This window comes from Globicephala melas, chromosome 2, assembly GCF_963455315.2.
Source record: "Globicephala melas chromosome 2, mGloMel1.2, whole genome shotgun sequence".
In the NCBI taxonomy this organism is placed as follows: domain Eukaryota; kingdom Metazoa; phylum Chordata; class Mammalia; order Artiodactyla; family Delphinidae; genus Globicephala; species Globicephala melas.
This window is the reverse complement of record NC_083315.2, coordinates 68,026,521-68,043,200: the sequence shown is the minus strand read 5'-3', so window position 1 is coordinate 68,043,200 and position 16,680 is coordinate 68,026,521. Positions and strand designations below refer to the sequence as shown.

Genomic DNA, 16,680 nt, shown 5'->3' with positions numbered 1-16,680 from the left:
CTTCTCCATCTGCCTTTCCAGTGCCTGGAGCCTCCCCCTCCTCAGCCACCCCACCCCCTTTCCACTCCCACTCTCCTCCCAATGTGAATAAAAGGAAGTCACAGAGTGTCCTTATAAAATTCAGTCAGTCCCATTGGCTACTCCCTAGAGCCTGCCCCATGGGGCCCCTTCTATAGCCCCCTTCCCCGGGGACTCTGCCATCTGTGTATTACCTTGGTCACACCTGATCCCTTTGAATCCAGAGCTGCAATAGCAGGTGCCTGTGACATGGTCACAGGTGGCATTGTTCATGCACTCACATAGCTGCTGACACCCATAGCCAAAGGTTCCTGGGGCACATCCTGTGTAGCATGAAGAGAATCGGAGTTGACCGTGAGGTACGCCCACTCTCCACCCCTCCCATCCCTTATGTGGGCAGCTGTGAGGATTAGTTCTGCCTCACAGAGCGAAGCCTCTTTCTCTGTAGCTCCTGATGTGCTTTGGTTTGCTACTTGGGGCTAGACAGAACACCTATAACCCTGAGTGGGGGGACACCCACCCCTACCTCCTCCTCACCTGGTCCATATATACACAGCATCTTCCGTGTGTCAGGCCCTGAGCCGGGTGCCACAGGGGCTTCAAAGATCAATCAAACAAGATCTGCCTCCCTCTACTCTCGCTAAGCTCCTCCCCCAGCAAAGGCTCTGCTCTGCCTCCACATGCCCCATCCCCACCCCCACTGAAGGAAGAAACTCTTAAGCCAACGTAGGCCCAACCTTCAGGTTTTCTCCTTGGGAGTTGCTCCAAAAGTCAAGGGAGCAGGCAGTGCAGGGCCCTGATGGGTGGACCTCAAAGGGGGAGGCTTCCCCTGCAGGAGGCTGAGGCCTGGCATTGACACCAGGGTCAGGGGTCGGGACAGCTTACTCTGCTCACAGTGTCGCCCGGTGAAGCCCGTGCGGCAGGTACACTTGCCGCTGATGTGGTCACAGCTGGCACCATTCTGACACTGGCACACATACCCGCAGTCCTTCCCATAAAACGCTGCTGGGCAGCCTGAAGAGAAACAGGGCGGGGGCAACTGCTGAGGTGCAGTTGGGACCAAACCTGCCTCCTGCCCCTTCTTTCTCTGAGCATGGGGTGAGGACTAGCGACACCCTGCACGCTCCACGCTCGGAACCCTCACGCTGAAGAGGCAGGGAGTCCTTTGGACGAGGGTACCTTGGAACCAGAGGCTAGGCTGATGTCTCTTTGCTGTGCAACCACAGGCTGCTCCTCCCCACGCTGGGCCCCCTGTCCAAGGAGGGTCTGGTCTTGGTGATTGCTGGGGTACCCGATAGCTCTGGCCTTCCAGGACTTTGGGCGCCTCAACCCCCTGAGTCCGGCCAGACTCTTTAACCCCAGGGGTGGGTGGTGGGGGTGGATAGCTCCGAGCCCTGGGGCCTGCCTCCTCCCTCCCTCCACTGCATGTCCAGACGATGCCCACGGCAGCCAGCAGGCCGCAGCATGGGATTCCAAATGGCTGGGAGGCTGGGAGGCGGGGCTTACGCTGTGTGCAGAAGAGTCCGGTCCAACCAGGGGTGCAGTGGCAGGCCCCATCCTCGGCGCTACAGCTCGCCCCGTTGTGGCAGCTGCATGTGTGGAAGCAGGCGGGGCCCCAGAACCCAGGTGGGCAAGCTGGGCGTGGGTGGGATGCCGAGGGTGAGGGCCAGGCAGAGAGGGGCAGACGGAGAGGGAGGGAGAGGAAGGGGGAGTGCATGTCAGCCAGGATGCCCCCGGGTGGCATTTCCTGGCTTTCACGGGGCTTAACCACTGTTCCCAGAATTCCTCCACTCACCTCTTGACCCAGTCACCCAGGATTCCCATTAAGCCCGGATTCTCTGCCCACCCTCCCAGTTCTGAGGGCTTCTGAACCTTCCCTCTTAGGGGAATGACTATGATTTGGAGCGTGTGGTAAACTGTAAACACTGCGGTTTACGGTGTGAATACTGTGTGTACTAACTTCCCCATGAGGATGGTGCGGGGTGGGGGGGGACTTTCCCAGGGAAGGGACTTATTTCTTCTCAGGGAGCTAATGAGCTCCCGGAGGATAGCAGGGATATCTCCTCCATCAGAATGGAAATGCCTTCAGGCCAGTTTTTTTGTTTGTTTTGGCCACTGCCTGGCATGCAGGATCCTAGTTCCCTGACCAGGGATCAAACCCTTGCCCCCTGCAGTGGAAGTGCAGCATCTTAACCACTGGACCACCAGGGAAGTCCTGGGCCAGGGCATCTTAACTGGGACCGTTCTAGGGATACTGGCTGGGTCTCACCCATCAGCCAAGGACTCCACAGGGCAGAGGCTGAGTCTCTGCCTTTAGATTGGGGGTCCCTGTTACCTCTGTATCAGATTGGGTTCACCTTATAGGAACAGCCCCTACAATGCTCTGCCCAGGCCTATGATGCCCAGGACATCAGTCACATGAGCCACCCAGAGGACACCCTTGTGAGGCAACTGCCCGGGCCTCCCCTCACTTCCCTACTCCCTCTTCCTCCCCATCCAAACTTAGGGGCTACTCCTTGATCAGATGCTAGGAGTATCAATACTCAGCGTTCATAGTATTAATGATACTACGAATAACACCCATATCTTTAATACTAACAGTTAATAATGCTAGTGATCAATCCTAGTAATTCATCACGTTAGCTATAGAGACTATATGGGACTCAGGTGGACATTCCTATCTGCAGGAGATTTCAGCCCTGGGAGGTAGAAGCACCAGGGGCAGAGAGGTTCTGGGCAGGGAGTGGGTGTTTCTGGGCCTGACCATGGTCGGGGGCATTCCGGGGGGAGCATTCCCAGAGGGCAGCAGCTTACCCTGTGAGCAGTCCTTGCCAATCCATCCAGGGAAGCACTGACAGGAGCCATCGATGGGGCTGCAGGTCCCGTTGTTGGCACAGGAGCAGAGCTGGGCACAGTCCTGCCCAAAGTGCCCTCCAGCACACACTGTGGGCACAGGACAGCCTGGCACCTGTCCTCCCACTTGTACTCCTCAGACCACCACCCACAGCTACACCCCCAGAAGTTCCCAGGCCACAGCCATGGCCATCTGGGGTCACGGATCTGGGTGGGAACTGCCCACCTCAGCACCTCCATCACCCTTCTCCATTTCCACATCAATGAGTTCCCCCTCTTGTGTCCACAGCTGCATTCTTCGGGAGCCTCTAGTAATGATTCCCTCTGACAGGAACGAACTGAGGCCCATAGGGGTAGAATCACTTGACTTAGGTCTCACAGACAGAAGTGGTGAGGCTGGGAATCCCACCTCTGCACTCAGTCCAGTGGTCCCTGCACTGCCCCGAAGCCTTCTGCTTTCCATTACCACACTTGTGTCAGCATCACTGATCTCACAACTGCGAGGGCAGGAATGTTTATAGCTGGAAGGAGAGGGACAAATGCAGGGTGGCAGGTCTGTCTGCAGTTAGATGGCTGGAGGACCGGCCCCAAATGTCTATCCCTGTCCCCCTGTTTCCTGTCTCTCCAAATCCAACCTGTTCCTTGAGCCTCAGTTCAGCCTCCTCCCCAGGAGAGCCCTCCTGGGTCCACAAGGTGCTCTCTTCCACTGAGCTCCCATGGTATTTCCACCTTGAGTCCTTTGTAGGATTTTGATCCCGGCCCCTCCTGGAGGAGTCATTCCTTGGTTCCTGGAGGAAGGGCTGGTTTCCTCAACAAAGCTGCAAGCTCCTTGAGGACTAGATATGAGTGTTCACCGAGCACCTCCCTCTCAATTCCCTCTCAATTCATCCTTCACCTGCTTCCTACAGCCTGAGCTCTCTAAAGCACAGCTCTCTTCATGGCACTCCTATGCCCTGCTCAAACATCCTCAGTGGCACCCTAGTGCCCCAGAATAAAACCTAGATCCTAGAGATCAGCACTTAAACATACCTCATCACCCAGACATTGGACCACACACCACTTTCCAAATAACACCCCATGCCTTTCCTCCTCTGTGCTTTCACTCCAGCTGTTCCCTCCCAGAATTTCCCTGACCCTCATGCCCAGCTGTGGAAATCCTACCCTGCCTACAAGACACATCTTAAGGACCACCTCCCCGATGATCCCTCTGTAGTAGACAGCTAGTCCTTCAATATCAATTCTCTTCTTCCTTAGAAGTAGTTTTAACTGGGCGTATGTCCACCTGCACAGCGAGGTATGACCACGTGACTACATTCTGACCAATGGTAAGTGGAAATGTGTGTCTTTATTTGCCCATTCATCCTTCCTGTTGAAGAATAATGTGGATTATGGATGAGAATTGTGGGTAAGATAGCTGGAGCTCAAGCAGCTACCTTTCCTCAGAGGTGGAAGCCATGTGCTGAGGATGGCAGAACAACAAGATAGAAGGAGTCTGGGTCCCTGACATCTATGTAAGCTACCCTACCACTCCCTAGTGGCCTACTTCTGGATCTTTGCTTTTCTTTCATCTTTTTGGTTTTTTTGTAAATGTGTGAGGGACACAAAGCTTGTCATCTTCAAGTCAGTTATTTTGGGTTTTTATGTTACTTATAGCTGAACTTAATCCTAACAGATTCACCCCTCTTCTCTGTTCTGGGAGGCTATGTCCCTGTTTGAGCTTCTAGGACCCTCTATTAGTTTCTTCCCTGGTCTTCTGTTACTGTGGCTTGTGAGCCATTTCAGGCCAGGCCTGGGTTCCACCCGTGTCTGTACACCCACAATGCCTGGAAAAACAACAGGTGCTCAAGGCACAGTGGCTGAATATGTGGAAATAAACTGCTGCCCCTTCTCCCCCCACCCCAGCCCCCAAGTTCTGCTGGGAAAGGCTGAGCTCAGAATTTTCCCCTCTGGACTGCAGGCTTTATGAGGGCAGGGAACTTGGCTCTCTTGTTCTTTGTTGTGTCTGAGTGCCCAGCACAGTGCATGGCATACAACAAACACTCAGGAACTATTCCCCAAATGGCCAAAACTGGCCCGAGGAGCAGTGACGTTCCAGTGGGTTCTGCTGGAATCAGTGACCCCTGTCCCTTCGAGCTCCTCTCAGTTTGACACGCTCCCCTCAAAGCCCAGTTCCAGCTGGCCCTACACCCTCCAAGATGGCCTCCTTGCATCCCTGTTATGGGGGAGGAAGTCCTTGAATCCCTGAGGCCCTCATTTGGCTGAGCCACACTGAGCATCAGGGGAAGGTGTTGATTCTTAAAGAAAAGCAACTTCCCCAGGCCCACATCTCTTGAAATTTGGGCTGGCACCCCTCCCTTAGGCCACACTGTCTCATATTGTCAGCCCTTCCCCAACTGGATGGTGGGCACCTGGATCTGTGGCCACTCTGTGCCTCTCCTGGACATGATTAGCAATTGAGACAAACAATACCAGGCTCTCTAGCCCAAAGCCTTGGGTTTGGGTACTAGTTTTATTTATGTATTCAACAAACACTTCTGTGGCACTTTTATGTACCACTGTTCAGAATGCTTCACAAATATTAGTTCAATTAACCTTGTAATACTCTCATTATTACATATTTTCATTATTACTAACTCTACAGATGAGGAAACTGAGGGACTGAGGGGTTAAGTAACTTGCCCAAGGTCACACAGCCAGGAAGCTCTGCCACTCACTGGCTAAGTACCTCCGAGCAAACCACATCACCCCTCTCAGTCTCTGTTTCCTCATCTTTGAAATGGGACTGATAACCCTCACCCACTGGCCTTGGGCTATAGTTAATGGTTATGGGCACGATGGCTGATTTGGGCCCTGTGCTCTTCCCTAGCAAAAACCTTAGCTCCTTCCAGGGCAGGTCCACTGCCAGGAGGATGACATGCATCTCACCTGTTTGCAGCTCAGCCTCCAGCTTTGGCTTCCTGAAAAGCAGGTCACCCAGCATGCTCTTCCCTGCCTCTGGGAGGTACATGATATGGGGAACCCATCCCCTAGTCCTGGCCCTCTGTGGGGAGCCGGGTGCCAGAGATGCTCCACTGACACCCATCCTAAAACCAACTCTGAGCTTCTCTAACAAGACTTCTCTAACAAGTCTTATCTTTGAAGTCTTTCTCACATATGCAAGGCTGACAAATTCACCCACAGAGCTGCTAATGTGATCAGTCTAATACATTAATTGGTTAACTTCTTAGCTGAATCAAGAGTGAGGCAAAGAGAGAGGTGGTGGAGAGAAGGGGGACTGGTGAAAAGAAAACATCTGGTTGTATTTAATCTATGTTTAATGATTCTGCATAAGCAGTGTCTGTAATTTGTAACTCGCTGGAAAGCCAGTCATTAGAAAGCATCAGTTCAATTTTTTACAAGGTTTGAGACTTAACCAGGGCAGTTGCCATTAATAGCAAACTCTGTTAGATCTATGTGTGGAAAATACTCATTAGGCCAGCGGGCGATAAATCAGACATTGCAGGATGTGAGAGTTACTCCTCGGGCTGCTTAGGTCCTAATTTAGACCTGGCCTATCTGTATTGACAGCTGGGTCTCCGATGTTTAATAAGTAAACCTCGACACGTCAGGTTATGATTAAACTGCCCTAGGAGGACTGCAAGCAAATGAAACTGTCACATATGTTTCCCTGGGGTCCAAACTTCTCATGACCTCAAAGCATCACGGCGTTAACTTTCCACTCATACATATTAATGGCCCACACACTTAGAAAAATAGCCGAGCTCAGTGGTCATTATTCATCAAAAGAATCCAGTCCCCTGGGAGGCAGTGAGCTCTCAAAGGAAGTATTTAAGCAGAGGCCAGATGAGACTCTCACAGATGACCTTGAAGTTGCTTTTAGCTCTAAGTTTACCTTAGACTAAGATCCTTTCGCTCCTTACAGGTTAAAGTACAAATTCTGCAACCTTGTCTTCAAAACTTTCCAGGAGTCCCCAGACTACCTTCTCAGTCCCCTTTGCCATCCACGGCCCCTGCATCCTCCTGCCATTCCCTATGGCTGGATAGTCGCATATGCATGCCTCTGTGCTTTGCCCAGATTGGTTCCTCTACCCACAATGCCTTTCTTCCATCTCTGCCTTTTAGGCTAAGGCCCAGCTGAAGTCCTACACGGCACGGAGCCGTCCCCCAAATCCACCCTGCCTTGGCCTAACTAAGCCAGGGACAGCAGCAAGCAATGGTGTGCAACGGAGCCAGCTTCTACCTTCACACTGGCTATTAAATATTCGGGAATTTCACGACCGGTGTTAAACCGGTACCTTAGAATCAGCCATGGTGGGAATATCTACAGCATGGAAATTTGCAAATGATACAGATTAGGGCTCCCCCCCCCCCACCCCGCAGAGAGCCAGTTTAGCAGCACACCAATTCAATAAGCTTTATCTCCCTTTTCAACTCCCACTGAGTGGAAGAGTTGGCTGGAGTTGGTGCTGTGGATTCTGCAGCTGAGACAGGAAAGCGTGTGGTGAGGGATTAGTGTTGGCCTGAGTGTGAGGGGAGAAGGGCTGGGAAGTTGCCATCTCCAGCGAAGCCAGAACCGTCTCCTCTGAGCTCCCACAGTGTTCTCTGCCTTTCCCACTTGGCACTCAGCACAAGCCATTTGGGGTCACTTCATATGTGGACCTCATCTACGCTTGTTTCAATTTTTATCCGCTTAGACTGGGCTTTGGAGTCAGAATTTGTTTCTCAGCTCTGCCGCTTCTAGCTGTGAGACCATGGAGGAGTCATTTAACCTCTCTGAGCCTGTTCCTTCAACTGCATCATGGCTTTGTCTCACACCCCGTGGTGTGTCCAATTCTTATTAAGGTAGGTCTAAGCCCTGAAGAGCCAAGGAGCTGCCTCCACAGAGTATGATGAGAATCCTGAACCTTCCTTCCCTGCTACTTCCCTCCTGTGACTCCTCGTCTCGCTGGTCCACACACCTTCCCCCTGGAAACAGTACCTTGGTTGCAGAGGGTTCCGGAGAATCCGGGGAGGCACTCACAGATGCCGCTGGCGTGATGGCAGGGCCCGCTGCTGTGCACGCAGAGGGGGCACGGCTGGGCGCAGCTGTGGCCATAGAACCCAGGGGCGCAGACTGGGGGTGAAGGGGAGAGGGTGGTCAGCAGCCCAAGGGGCCCCAGCCAGCCTGGCTACTTGTCCAGTCCCACACAGCGATGAAGAGAGGCTTCTCAGAAGCATGGGGAGAGTCGCGTCTGCCCCACACCTGGGAGGGCCCGTCCCTTTCTACAGGGAGGAGTTGTGGTCTGGTCCTGTTTCTACTGGGGAGCCAGGCTAGGCCCTGAACTTGGGGACAGAAAAGTCAGGGCCAGGAGAAAGGGGATTAGAGGGAGGGACTTGATGGGGACTGACTGTGTAAGCCCAGCCTCTCTCAGGCCAGTCCTAGTTCCAGCTGGGAAGGCTGGGGAGGATGAGCTGTCCGAGGTCTGAGGGGTAGGGTCTCAGCCTTACTTCTCTGGCATAAGGGTCCTCGGAAGCCCGGGGCACACTGGCAGCTTCCATCCTCTGGGGAGCAGGAACCGCCGTTCTCGCAGCTGCAGGACACGGAGCAGTTGGGGCCCCAGCGACCGGGCGGACACGTGCTGTCACAGTGGATGCCTGTGGGTCAGAGGCAGACTCAGGTCAGTGGTAAGGGGCGAGGGTGAAAGGAAGAATGGGGGGGGTACTATGCAGTAAGAAGAGGTGGAGGCAAACACAGCAAATCTGGGAATATGGAGGAGAAAAACAGAGAAGCTTGGCTGGTCAGGGAGGGCTTCCAGGAAGAGGCGATGCCTGAACTGAGTCCTAAAGACCAAGGAGGAATTGACCAGATAAAGGAAACCCTATGTGCAAAGAGCAGGAGGCAGGAGAGAGAATCACGCCTTGAAAGATAAAACAGCATAGTGTGGTTGAACCATAAAGTACGAGATGGGATACGGCAAGAGATGAGATTGTGGGAGTCAGAAGGGATCAGATCATGAAGGGCTTCCTTTGTCTTTGACATCTTAGCTGGAATCCAAGGTTAGTGCAGCAAGTGAGTGCCATTATAGGGGCTACATGAGCTGGGAGTGAGTTACCTGCCCACCCACGTTAGCCCAGGAGCCACCGATCCTTGCTGGGCCCTAGCCAACCAGCCCGTGGGCAGTGGCTTAGAGAGTGGGTGGGGTCTTTTCAGATTCTTTTGACCACAGTCCTCAGTGCAGTATGTATTTTATATCATATGTGCACACACATGTATGATAGAAACCAACATTTTGCAAATGACATTTACTGTCACTGTGATGCAATCTGATGTTTTCTCTGCACTATGATGTATTCTATGTCCTTAAGAAAAAAAAACCTAGTTGTGACCCAAAAAATTGATTTAATGACCTTCAGTTTGACATACAGTGGCCTATGTGGGAAGGGATGGAATCTGTCGAAAAGAAAGAGGAGCAGGGCCTACATGGTCTTTTTTGAGCTGAGAGAAAGGAAATATGTGTTGGGGTGATTACAGCCTGAAGGCTGAGAAGAATTTTAAAAGGCCTGAGGCTGGATGCCCAGCTCTGGCGTGGGGTTTCCTCCCAGGCAGAAAGGCTTCTAGTCCGCCACGCGTAAGGTGAATGGACCATGGGGACCCAGGAGACCAATTTGGCTTTGGAAGGTGAATATCAGAGGCTCAGAGAGGAGCAGAATTAGTTTACAAAGCACGTCTGCCTTGTTATAAGGAAAGGGATCGTGAGAAAGAAAAAGAAAGAGGGAGGAAGACATTCAGGCTCAGTGAACAGAGCCGGTCCTAGCAGCAGCAGAGAGCGGTGGGACCAGTTTAGAGGCAGGCTGGCATTATACAAGCTTACCTGGGTGGGTGGGGAAAGGCGAGGGGGCAGAACAGGGGGAGAGAGTGGAGAGGGAGGGGATGCAACAGGCTTCACTCTCCTCCAGCACCTCAGTCTAGCCCATGCTCCCTCCCTGGGCCTCCCTCCCTGTGACAGCTCAATTCTGCAGCAGGGTGGAGGCTTCAGATGCCACTCTGCAGGAAATAGGCCTCTGAATGGAGGGAATGGGGTGCGGGGAGCTTCTTCCTGGGAATATAGTCTTTCCCCAGTGAGAATCTGGTGGTCACATTTCCTCCTCAGTGGAGGTCTCTCCCAGTGGAGTTTCAGGTGCACAAGAGGTGAAGCCCGGACAAGCAACACGGATGGACCGAAGGGGAGCCTGGGGCGAGGGAAACCACAAAGCTGTTTAAAACCAAAAGCCATGATCTGCCCCAAGGAATTCTCTGGCCTGTGGTTGTTGAAAACAACCTGTTCAGACTGCAGGCCGAGGGACCCTGCTGCTCTCGGGAGGCGCGCTGGACTATGGAGGAGCTCCACCGTCTGACCTCCAATCCCTCCTGTGCAGCAAGCACGCTTGGTTAGGCTGCCCAAGCCTCTTTCCCATAGTTGTAGGCTTTTCCCTAAAACTGTATGCAGATATTACTGTGATTAATAAAACACAATGCATGCAAAACACCCCTGAATTCATGGCAGCTTGTTGCTATCATGTTTTCCCCCAAATCAGTGGATGTTAAAAGTACAGCTACTCTCATGTGTGGGATCCTCCAAATGTTTTCATGTCAAAAAGGTGTCCTCGCGCTTCCCTGGTGGTGCAGTGGTTGAGAGTCTGCCTGCCGATGCACAGGACACGGGTTCGTGCCCCGGTCTGGGAAGATCCCACAGGCCGAGGAGCGGCTGGGCCCGTGAGCCGCTGAGCCTGCGTGTCCCGAGCCTGTGCTCCGCAATGGGAGAGGCCACAACAGTGAGAGGCCCGCGTACCGCAAAAAAACAAAACAAAACAAAAAAGGTGTCCTCTTTTTTGGAGATTAAGAACCACAGGTGTAAGGTGATTATGCTCAGATTGCTGCAAGGGCCCACTGGGTTCTAGGATCTGCCAATTGTTCTAGTCTAGGCCTGGTTCTGTGAGTGTGGGGCTCCTGTTTGAGGCTGTTATATGTCCTAAGAGCTCCCTGGAACTTAAGACATTGGCATCTAAGTGGAGAGAAGGGTCCAGGGTTTCCCCTTGCGTGGAAAAGCCAGTTGCACCGGTGCAGTCAAAGGGCTTGACCTTGGCCTAAAGGGAGGCTCTCCAACTACAGCTTCTGAAGAGGAGTGGTATCATCAGTTAGTTGCCTTCTCTAGGCCCTGTTTTCCCTATTGTTGAATGGGGATAATAATCCCTCTTAGGGGTCCTTCCCATTCTTACCCTTAGGGAATCTCTTTGCTTTATCTTTCAGGGCCCCCTACACATCCACACTGGTGGGTAAAGCTAGGCTAAGAATCTATATATTGTGACCTCTAGTTCATGTCACAAGGCTAGCAGCAATTCAGCAGCCCACATCCTTCAGGGACTGTTTTGGGTTTTGGGGTCTTCCTTCTCCAGGAAGTCTTCCTGAATGTCTGCCTAGGGATTCAAGCATCTATTTGATAGTGGCATACAACTCTGTCCCTATCATTTGAATATTTCATATATATGTGTCCTGTGAAGACAGGGACTATGGCTTCTTGACACTTCTGACTCTCTTTATCCAGGTGCTCCTAATGGGCAGGGAAATGATCTAGGTCATTTTTGCATCTCTAGTACCCTGGACAGTGTCTGGCACACAGTAGGTGCCCAGGGGCTATTGCTGTTGAATTTTGCCATTTACCGCTGGGCCTAGCACAGTGCCGGGCACATGGCAGCTGCCAAATAAAGACTCGGTGATGGCTCGAGTCAATAAATGCTAGCTGAATGAATAAATAGTTCCCCTTTACAGTGCAATCCAGTGTCTCCCATCCTGTTGGCACTAATGTCCTGAGACCTTGGGCAGCTCCCTTTCCTCATCTGTAGCATAGGAGGTTGGAGCGGAACATCGTCAAGGTCTCCTTCACTTCAAGGGGAAAGGCCATACATGGTTATAGCCCAGCTTCTTTCAATTTATTTCAATAAACACTGAGTAAGCACCTACCATGTGCAGGGCAAGGTGAATTCGATATCATGCCAGTCAAGAAGTGTGTGGCTAAGGGGGGCAAGGGGAGAAGACACGTACATGCTTAGAGCAAAGAGAAACAAGTGTTGAGCCTAGGCACAAGCAACATGCCAGGGGCTCGGTAGTCAGCAGTGGGTGGGGAGGGCTTGCCGAGCAGGAGGCTGGGGCCTTTACCCTGCACCCTCACTGTCTTTCCTTTGTTTCCTTCTGCTTGACAAATCTCAGGACATCAATTGCTCCTTTGAAATGACTTCAGGACCACGTTTGGGAAAATTAGTTTTAGAACAGCAGAAGAACCTTGCTGAAAGGTTGTCCATCAAAGACATAATTTTTAAGCACCAGATGTCATTGAAATCTTATCGGTTCACTCGAAATTAAGGCAATGAAAAATTAAAATGGATTTCCATTTGGCTCCAGCTAAGAGTCTAGGGTGCCAGTAACCAGTGTGGAGCCTAGCTCTGTACTAAGTGGCAGGGCAAGGGAGTCAGGTCGGAGATGCTACAGAGGAAGCAATGTCCCCAGCCCTCAGCTGCTCAGAAACTTTCTGGTTGCGGAGAACAGAGGTTGCCCAGCAGCCTGGTGTGAATTATTCATGTGAGGACCTACACTGCCAGCAATGCCTGTATTTCTTTCTCCTTGCTGTCCATCACTTTGGGAATGGCCAGTGGGTTCGTTCACATAACATTAACACTGTATTTGTGGCTTACACTTACTGAGCACCTATTACGTGCCAGGCACTGTTAGCGCTTACAGGTATTAACTCATCTAAACTTCAAAATGATCTTGTAGTTATAAGGATTATAATTATCTGCATTTTATGGATGGAGGATTCAGGCCCTGAGAGGGTAAAGGACTTGCCCAAGGAGGTCTGGTGCCAGCTCTGTGTTCTTAACCATTTCTCAGTGTGTGGCAGGCAGTGGATACAGTGGTGAACAAGGCAGATGTGGTCCCTGCCTCCACAGAACTGATGGTCAAGGTGGGAGGCAGATAATAAACAAATCGTTACTCAAATCAGAGTTCAGTGACAATTGAAGTAAGTACAGCAAAATGCTGTGCGAATTAATTAAAGGGGCTCTTTCATAGTCTTGGCCAGGTTGGGGAGGTGGTAGTATCGGGGGAGAGAGCCTTCCCAGAGGAAGTCATCTTTACGTCGAAATATGATGGATGAGAAGGTGTTATTAGGTGAAGAGAAGGGGAAAGAGTGATCTAGGCAGAGGGAATGCACATTTGAGGCCTGGAGTCAGGGACGGTGGTTGGCCCAGGTGGTGGAGTGAAGTGAGTGATGGGAGGGCGCAAAAGAGAGGTGGAGGAGTTGGGCAGGGCCTTACAGGGCCATGTGGACCCCAGGTCACTGTAAGGATTTTGGATCAGTGTCTTGGGAAGCCATGGAGGCATCCTGAGCAGGGACTGATGTGAACGGATCTGGCCACCATGTGCAGAGTGGGTGCAGCTGTGCAAGAGGGGAGGCCCACAGAAAAACGGGAGGCCGAGGCAGTGCCTGCTGAGAGATGGTGCTCAGTGGACGAGGGTGGTGGCAGTGGCTGGTGAGAAATGGATGGACGTGCCATCTGTTTAGGAGGTGAGCTGCCAGGACACATGTAGGGGCCAGGAGTCTGAGCCTGGGCTAAGGAGAAAGTTCCCTGTCCGCCTCTCCACCATATCCCCTGCAAACACAGGTTGAGCACCCACACCTCTGTCTGCATTTTTTAAACTGGTCTGTCCCTAGCCCTTAGAACAGAGCCTGCACATACTAGGTGTTCAATTCATATTTGTTTACTCAAAGGGAATGAAATGGAGAACTGAAGCCCAGAGGATATAAAGAAAAGGTGCATATGTAGGAAGCAAGAAGAAGAAAAGGTGAAGGAACAGTCAAGAGAAGCAGGAGAATACCAAGAGCTCAGTTTCACAGGACCAGGATGGTGGCATGGCAGAGGGGGTTACCTGTCCATCCGGCCAGGCAGCAGCAGTGGCCTGTGACGGGATCGCAGCCATCGGCGTGGCTGCAGTCACAACGCTCACTGCAGTTCAGCCCAAACGTGCCATCCTGTGGAGAGAAAAATGACGAGACCTAGACCCTCAGAGGTTCTCACACTTCTTTCGGATGTTGATGACAAAACTGAGCCACTGCCCAACAAGGATGAAGAGAAACTGGGGCTGGAGCACTGTGGAGGCACTTGTTATAACTGGGGATCCAGTGAGGCTACTCCAAATAATTCTTTGGCTGCATTACGAAGAGTATGCAGTTTGGAGGGAGGGAGGTGTGGTCCTGCCCTACCTCTCAATGGTCAAGCTCAGAGAGCTGTAATGATCATTAATTAAAATTGTAAATGAAAATGCACCTTGCAGATTTTTAAACATTGATCACATGTGAGGAATGACAATGATTTTTTCTTTGTGGGTAAGAAGGTGGCGGTCAACATTTGTTGTGTGCTCATCAGGTATCAAGAGTCTCATATAATTCATTTCTCTTAATCTTCACAACAACTCTATGAGCTGGTTCCATTATATTCAAAATTTAAAGATGAGGTGAAGTAACATGCTCCAGGTAACACGGCTAGGATGAGGCAAAGGCAGGATTGGAACCCAGGACTGTAGGGCTCATTCAACAATATCCTATCGGTTTAACTTAACTTGTATCTTAGACTAAGATCCAGGGATTAAGTCTAGGTGGGTTATTACTGGATAATGCTTGGTTTAGTCCTCCCAACCTTGATCATAAAATTATAGACTGTTGGAACCAGAAAGAAGCTTAGACGTTATTATCAAGGAATGGCAACTCTGATGGATTAGTAAGAGCTGTCCTGTAGCACTGTGTCAAGAAGGATTCTGAAGCTGCATCTGGGCTCAGGTAAATGTGCCAGAGTCAATAATGTTTCCCAAGAGCACCCAGGGGAAAGTGAGGCCACATCACCATATCTGCTAAGTATCTGTCATTTTATAGATGAGAGGGCTGAGGCCAGAAGTAGGACAGAGGTTAGAACTAGGGCTGAGACCTGAATCCAAGTGTCCCACCACCTGGTCCAGTGCTCTTCTCTGTGCACCTCTGTGGACAAAAAAACTACAGGGGAAGGGCATGGGGGGCTGATGGGCCCACCCTGTCCTTCCCCACCCCACACTCACCGGGCAGGGCAGTTCGCAGTTGTCCCCCAGCCAGCCAGGGGTGCAGAAGCAGGAACCATCGGTGGGGCTGCAGGCCGCCCCATTGGCACAGGTGCAGCTCTCGTTGCAGTTCAGGCCCCACGTCCCACTGGGACACGGCAGGGTGCAGTCGAGGCCCTGCCACCCTGAGGGGAGGGAACGAGGCTGTCACCTCTCCATCTAGGCCCAGCATGGCTTTCTGCCCACTCCCCCCAGCTCTGTACAAGGCATCACACCCAAACCACCCCTCCTCTGATTGCTAGGTTAGAACACACATTCCACATTCGGAGTCCACTCAGAAACACAGCAAGGCTGTTGAGAGAGCAGGGGCTAGAACCTGGGTCTCCTGCCTCCCGGTTCTCACTGTTTTTGCCATAGGTGGGTGATCCCACCTGGGACAGGGAACCAGTGGAGGCGGAGAGGGCTATCTGTGCCGAGGGTATACTCAGGAAACTTATCTCAGGGCCCTGTGTTTTGGTGATAGGCTGACTTCCCATTCTGAGGCTGGTTACTGGCTTGTCTGCCCTCAGATCCATTTCTCCCCTTCCCCTGCTCTGTTCTGTATCCCAGGGGGCTGACCCCTGCAGCTGCTCCCAGATGGGCTTTCCAGTGGGAGACCTGGCCGGTGATGGGAGGGCGGGAGCAGGAGAGATGCCAGGTATCTCCTCTTCCTTCTCTGCTATGAACAGGGCCTCTGGTGGTGGCTGTGTCTCAGTGCTCCAGCACCATCTTGCAGCCCCTCTGCCCACATCCCAGCTCCCACCAGATGGCCCTCACTCCAGGCTCTGGGAACTCCACTTCCTCCCTTTGTCCCTTTCACCCTGGAAGTGGTAGCAACTGTGGGAGAAGCTACTACTTTCTGGGTTGCTCATGTTCCCTTGTAAGTCCTTTCAGCTCTTCTAACACTGTGGTAACAAATCCCCTTTATTACATTCCTGCTGTTGAAGTCCCTGGCATGGGTCTCCTTGGCTGGAACCTGACATATAGGCTCCCCGACCCTGCATGTGGGTGGGTGGGGCAGGAGCAGCCCAGACCCCTCAGCCGGCAGCCCACCTGGGCACTGTGCACATCTGAGGGGATGGGATTGGGAAAGAAGGCACATTACCCTCCTTGCAGGTGCAGGAGCCATCTACTGGGGAGCAGGTGCCACCGCTGTTACAGCTACAGACGGATGAGCAGTTGGGGCCGTAGGTCCCTGCTGCACAGGGAACTGCACAGACCTCCCCCTAGAAAAGGAGGAGGGGAATTTTGGGTCAGAGGTTGCCCCATGCTGGGTGGTTGTGGCAGGTAGAATAATGCCCACTCCCGCCTCCCCCCCACCATGTTCTAATCACTGGAACCTGTGAATATGTTACCTTACGTGGCAAAAGGGACTTTACAGGCATGACTAAGGACCTTAAGACAGAGGAAGTGTCTTGGATTAGCCAGGTGGGCCCAAATCACAAGTGTCCTTATGAATAGAAGATGACCAAAAAGGTAGCCTCGAGAAGTCCTCCATCTGCCTGCACTGACTTTGAAGATGGAGGAAGGGGGCCACAAGCCAAATAATGCAGTGGCCTCTAGAAGCCAGAGGCCTCATTTTACAGCCAGCAAGAAAACGGGGACCTCAGTCCCACAACCCTAGGAACTGAATTCTGCCAACAATCCAAATGAGCAGAAAACAGATTCACCCC

General features: G+C 52.1%; 1 protein-coding gene across 21 annotated transcripts in view; it reads right to left on the bottom strand.

The window, feature by feature from the left end:
- MEGF11 (multiple EGF like domains 11) overlaps positions 1-16,680 on the bottom strand; it is a 431,740-nt gene that overhangs the window by 32,672 nt on the left and 382,388 nt on the right. For 19 of the 21 annotated variants that reach the window (XR_009562966.1, XR_009562967.1, XR_009562969.1 and 16 more), the window contains 9 exons: positions 16,113-16,233; positions 14,990-15,153; positions 13,811-13,913; positions 8,359-8,505; positions 7,850-7,984; positions 2,833-2,961; positions 1,525-1,653; positions 904-1,032; positions 213-341 (listed from right to left, as the gene is read on the bottom strand). Coding sequence is in view for 17 of the 21 variants with exons in the window: in XM_060294098.1 (XP_060150081.1) it covers positions 213-341; positions 904-1,032; positions 1,525-1,653; positions 2,833-2,961; positions 7,850-7,984; positions 8,359-8,505; positions 13,811-13,913; positions 14,990-15,153; positions 16,113-16,233 (1,186 nt within the window). In the remaining 4 variants the exon portion in view is untranslated. The remainder of the gene's footprint in view (positions 1-212; positions 342-903; positions 1,033-1,524; positions 1,654-2,832; positions 2,962-7,849; positions 7,985-8,358; positions 8,506-13,810; positions 13,914-14,989; positions 15,154-16,112; positions 16,234-16,680) is intronic. The other 2 variants (XM_060294090.2, XM_060294096.1) reach the window with 1 other exon arrangement.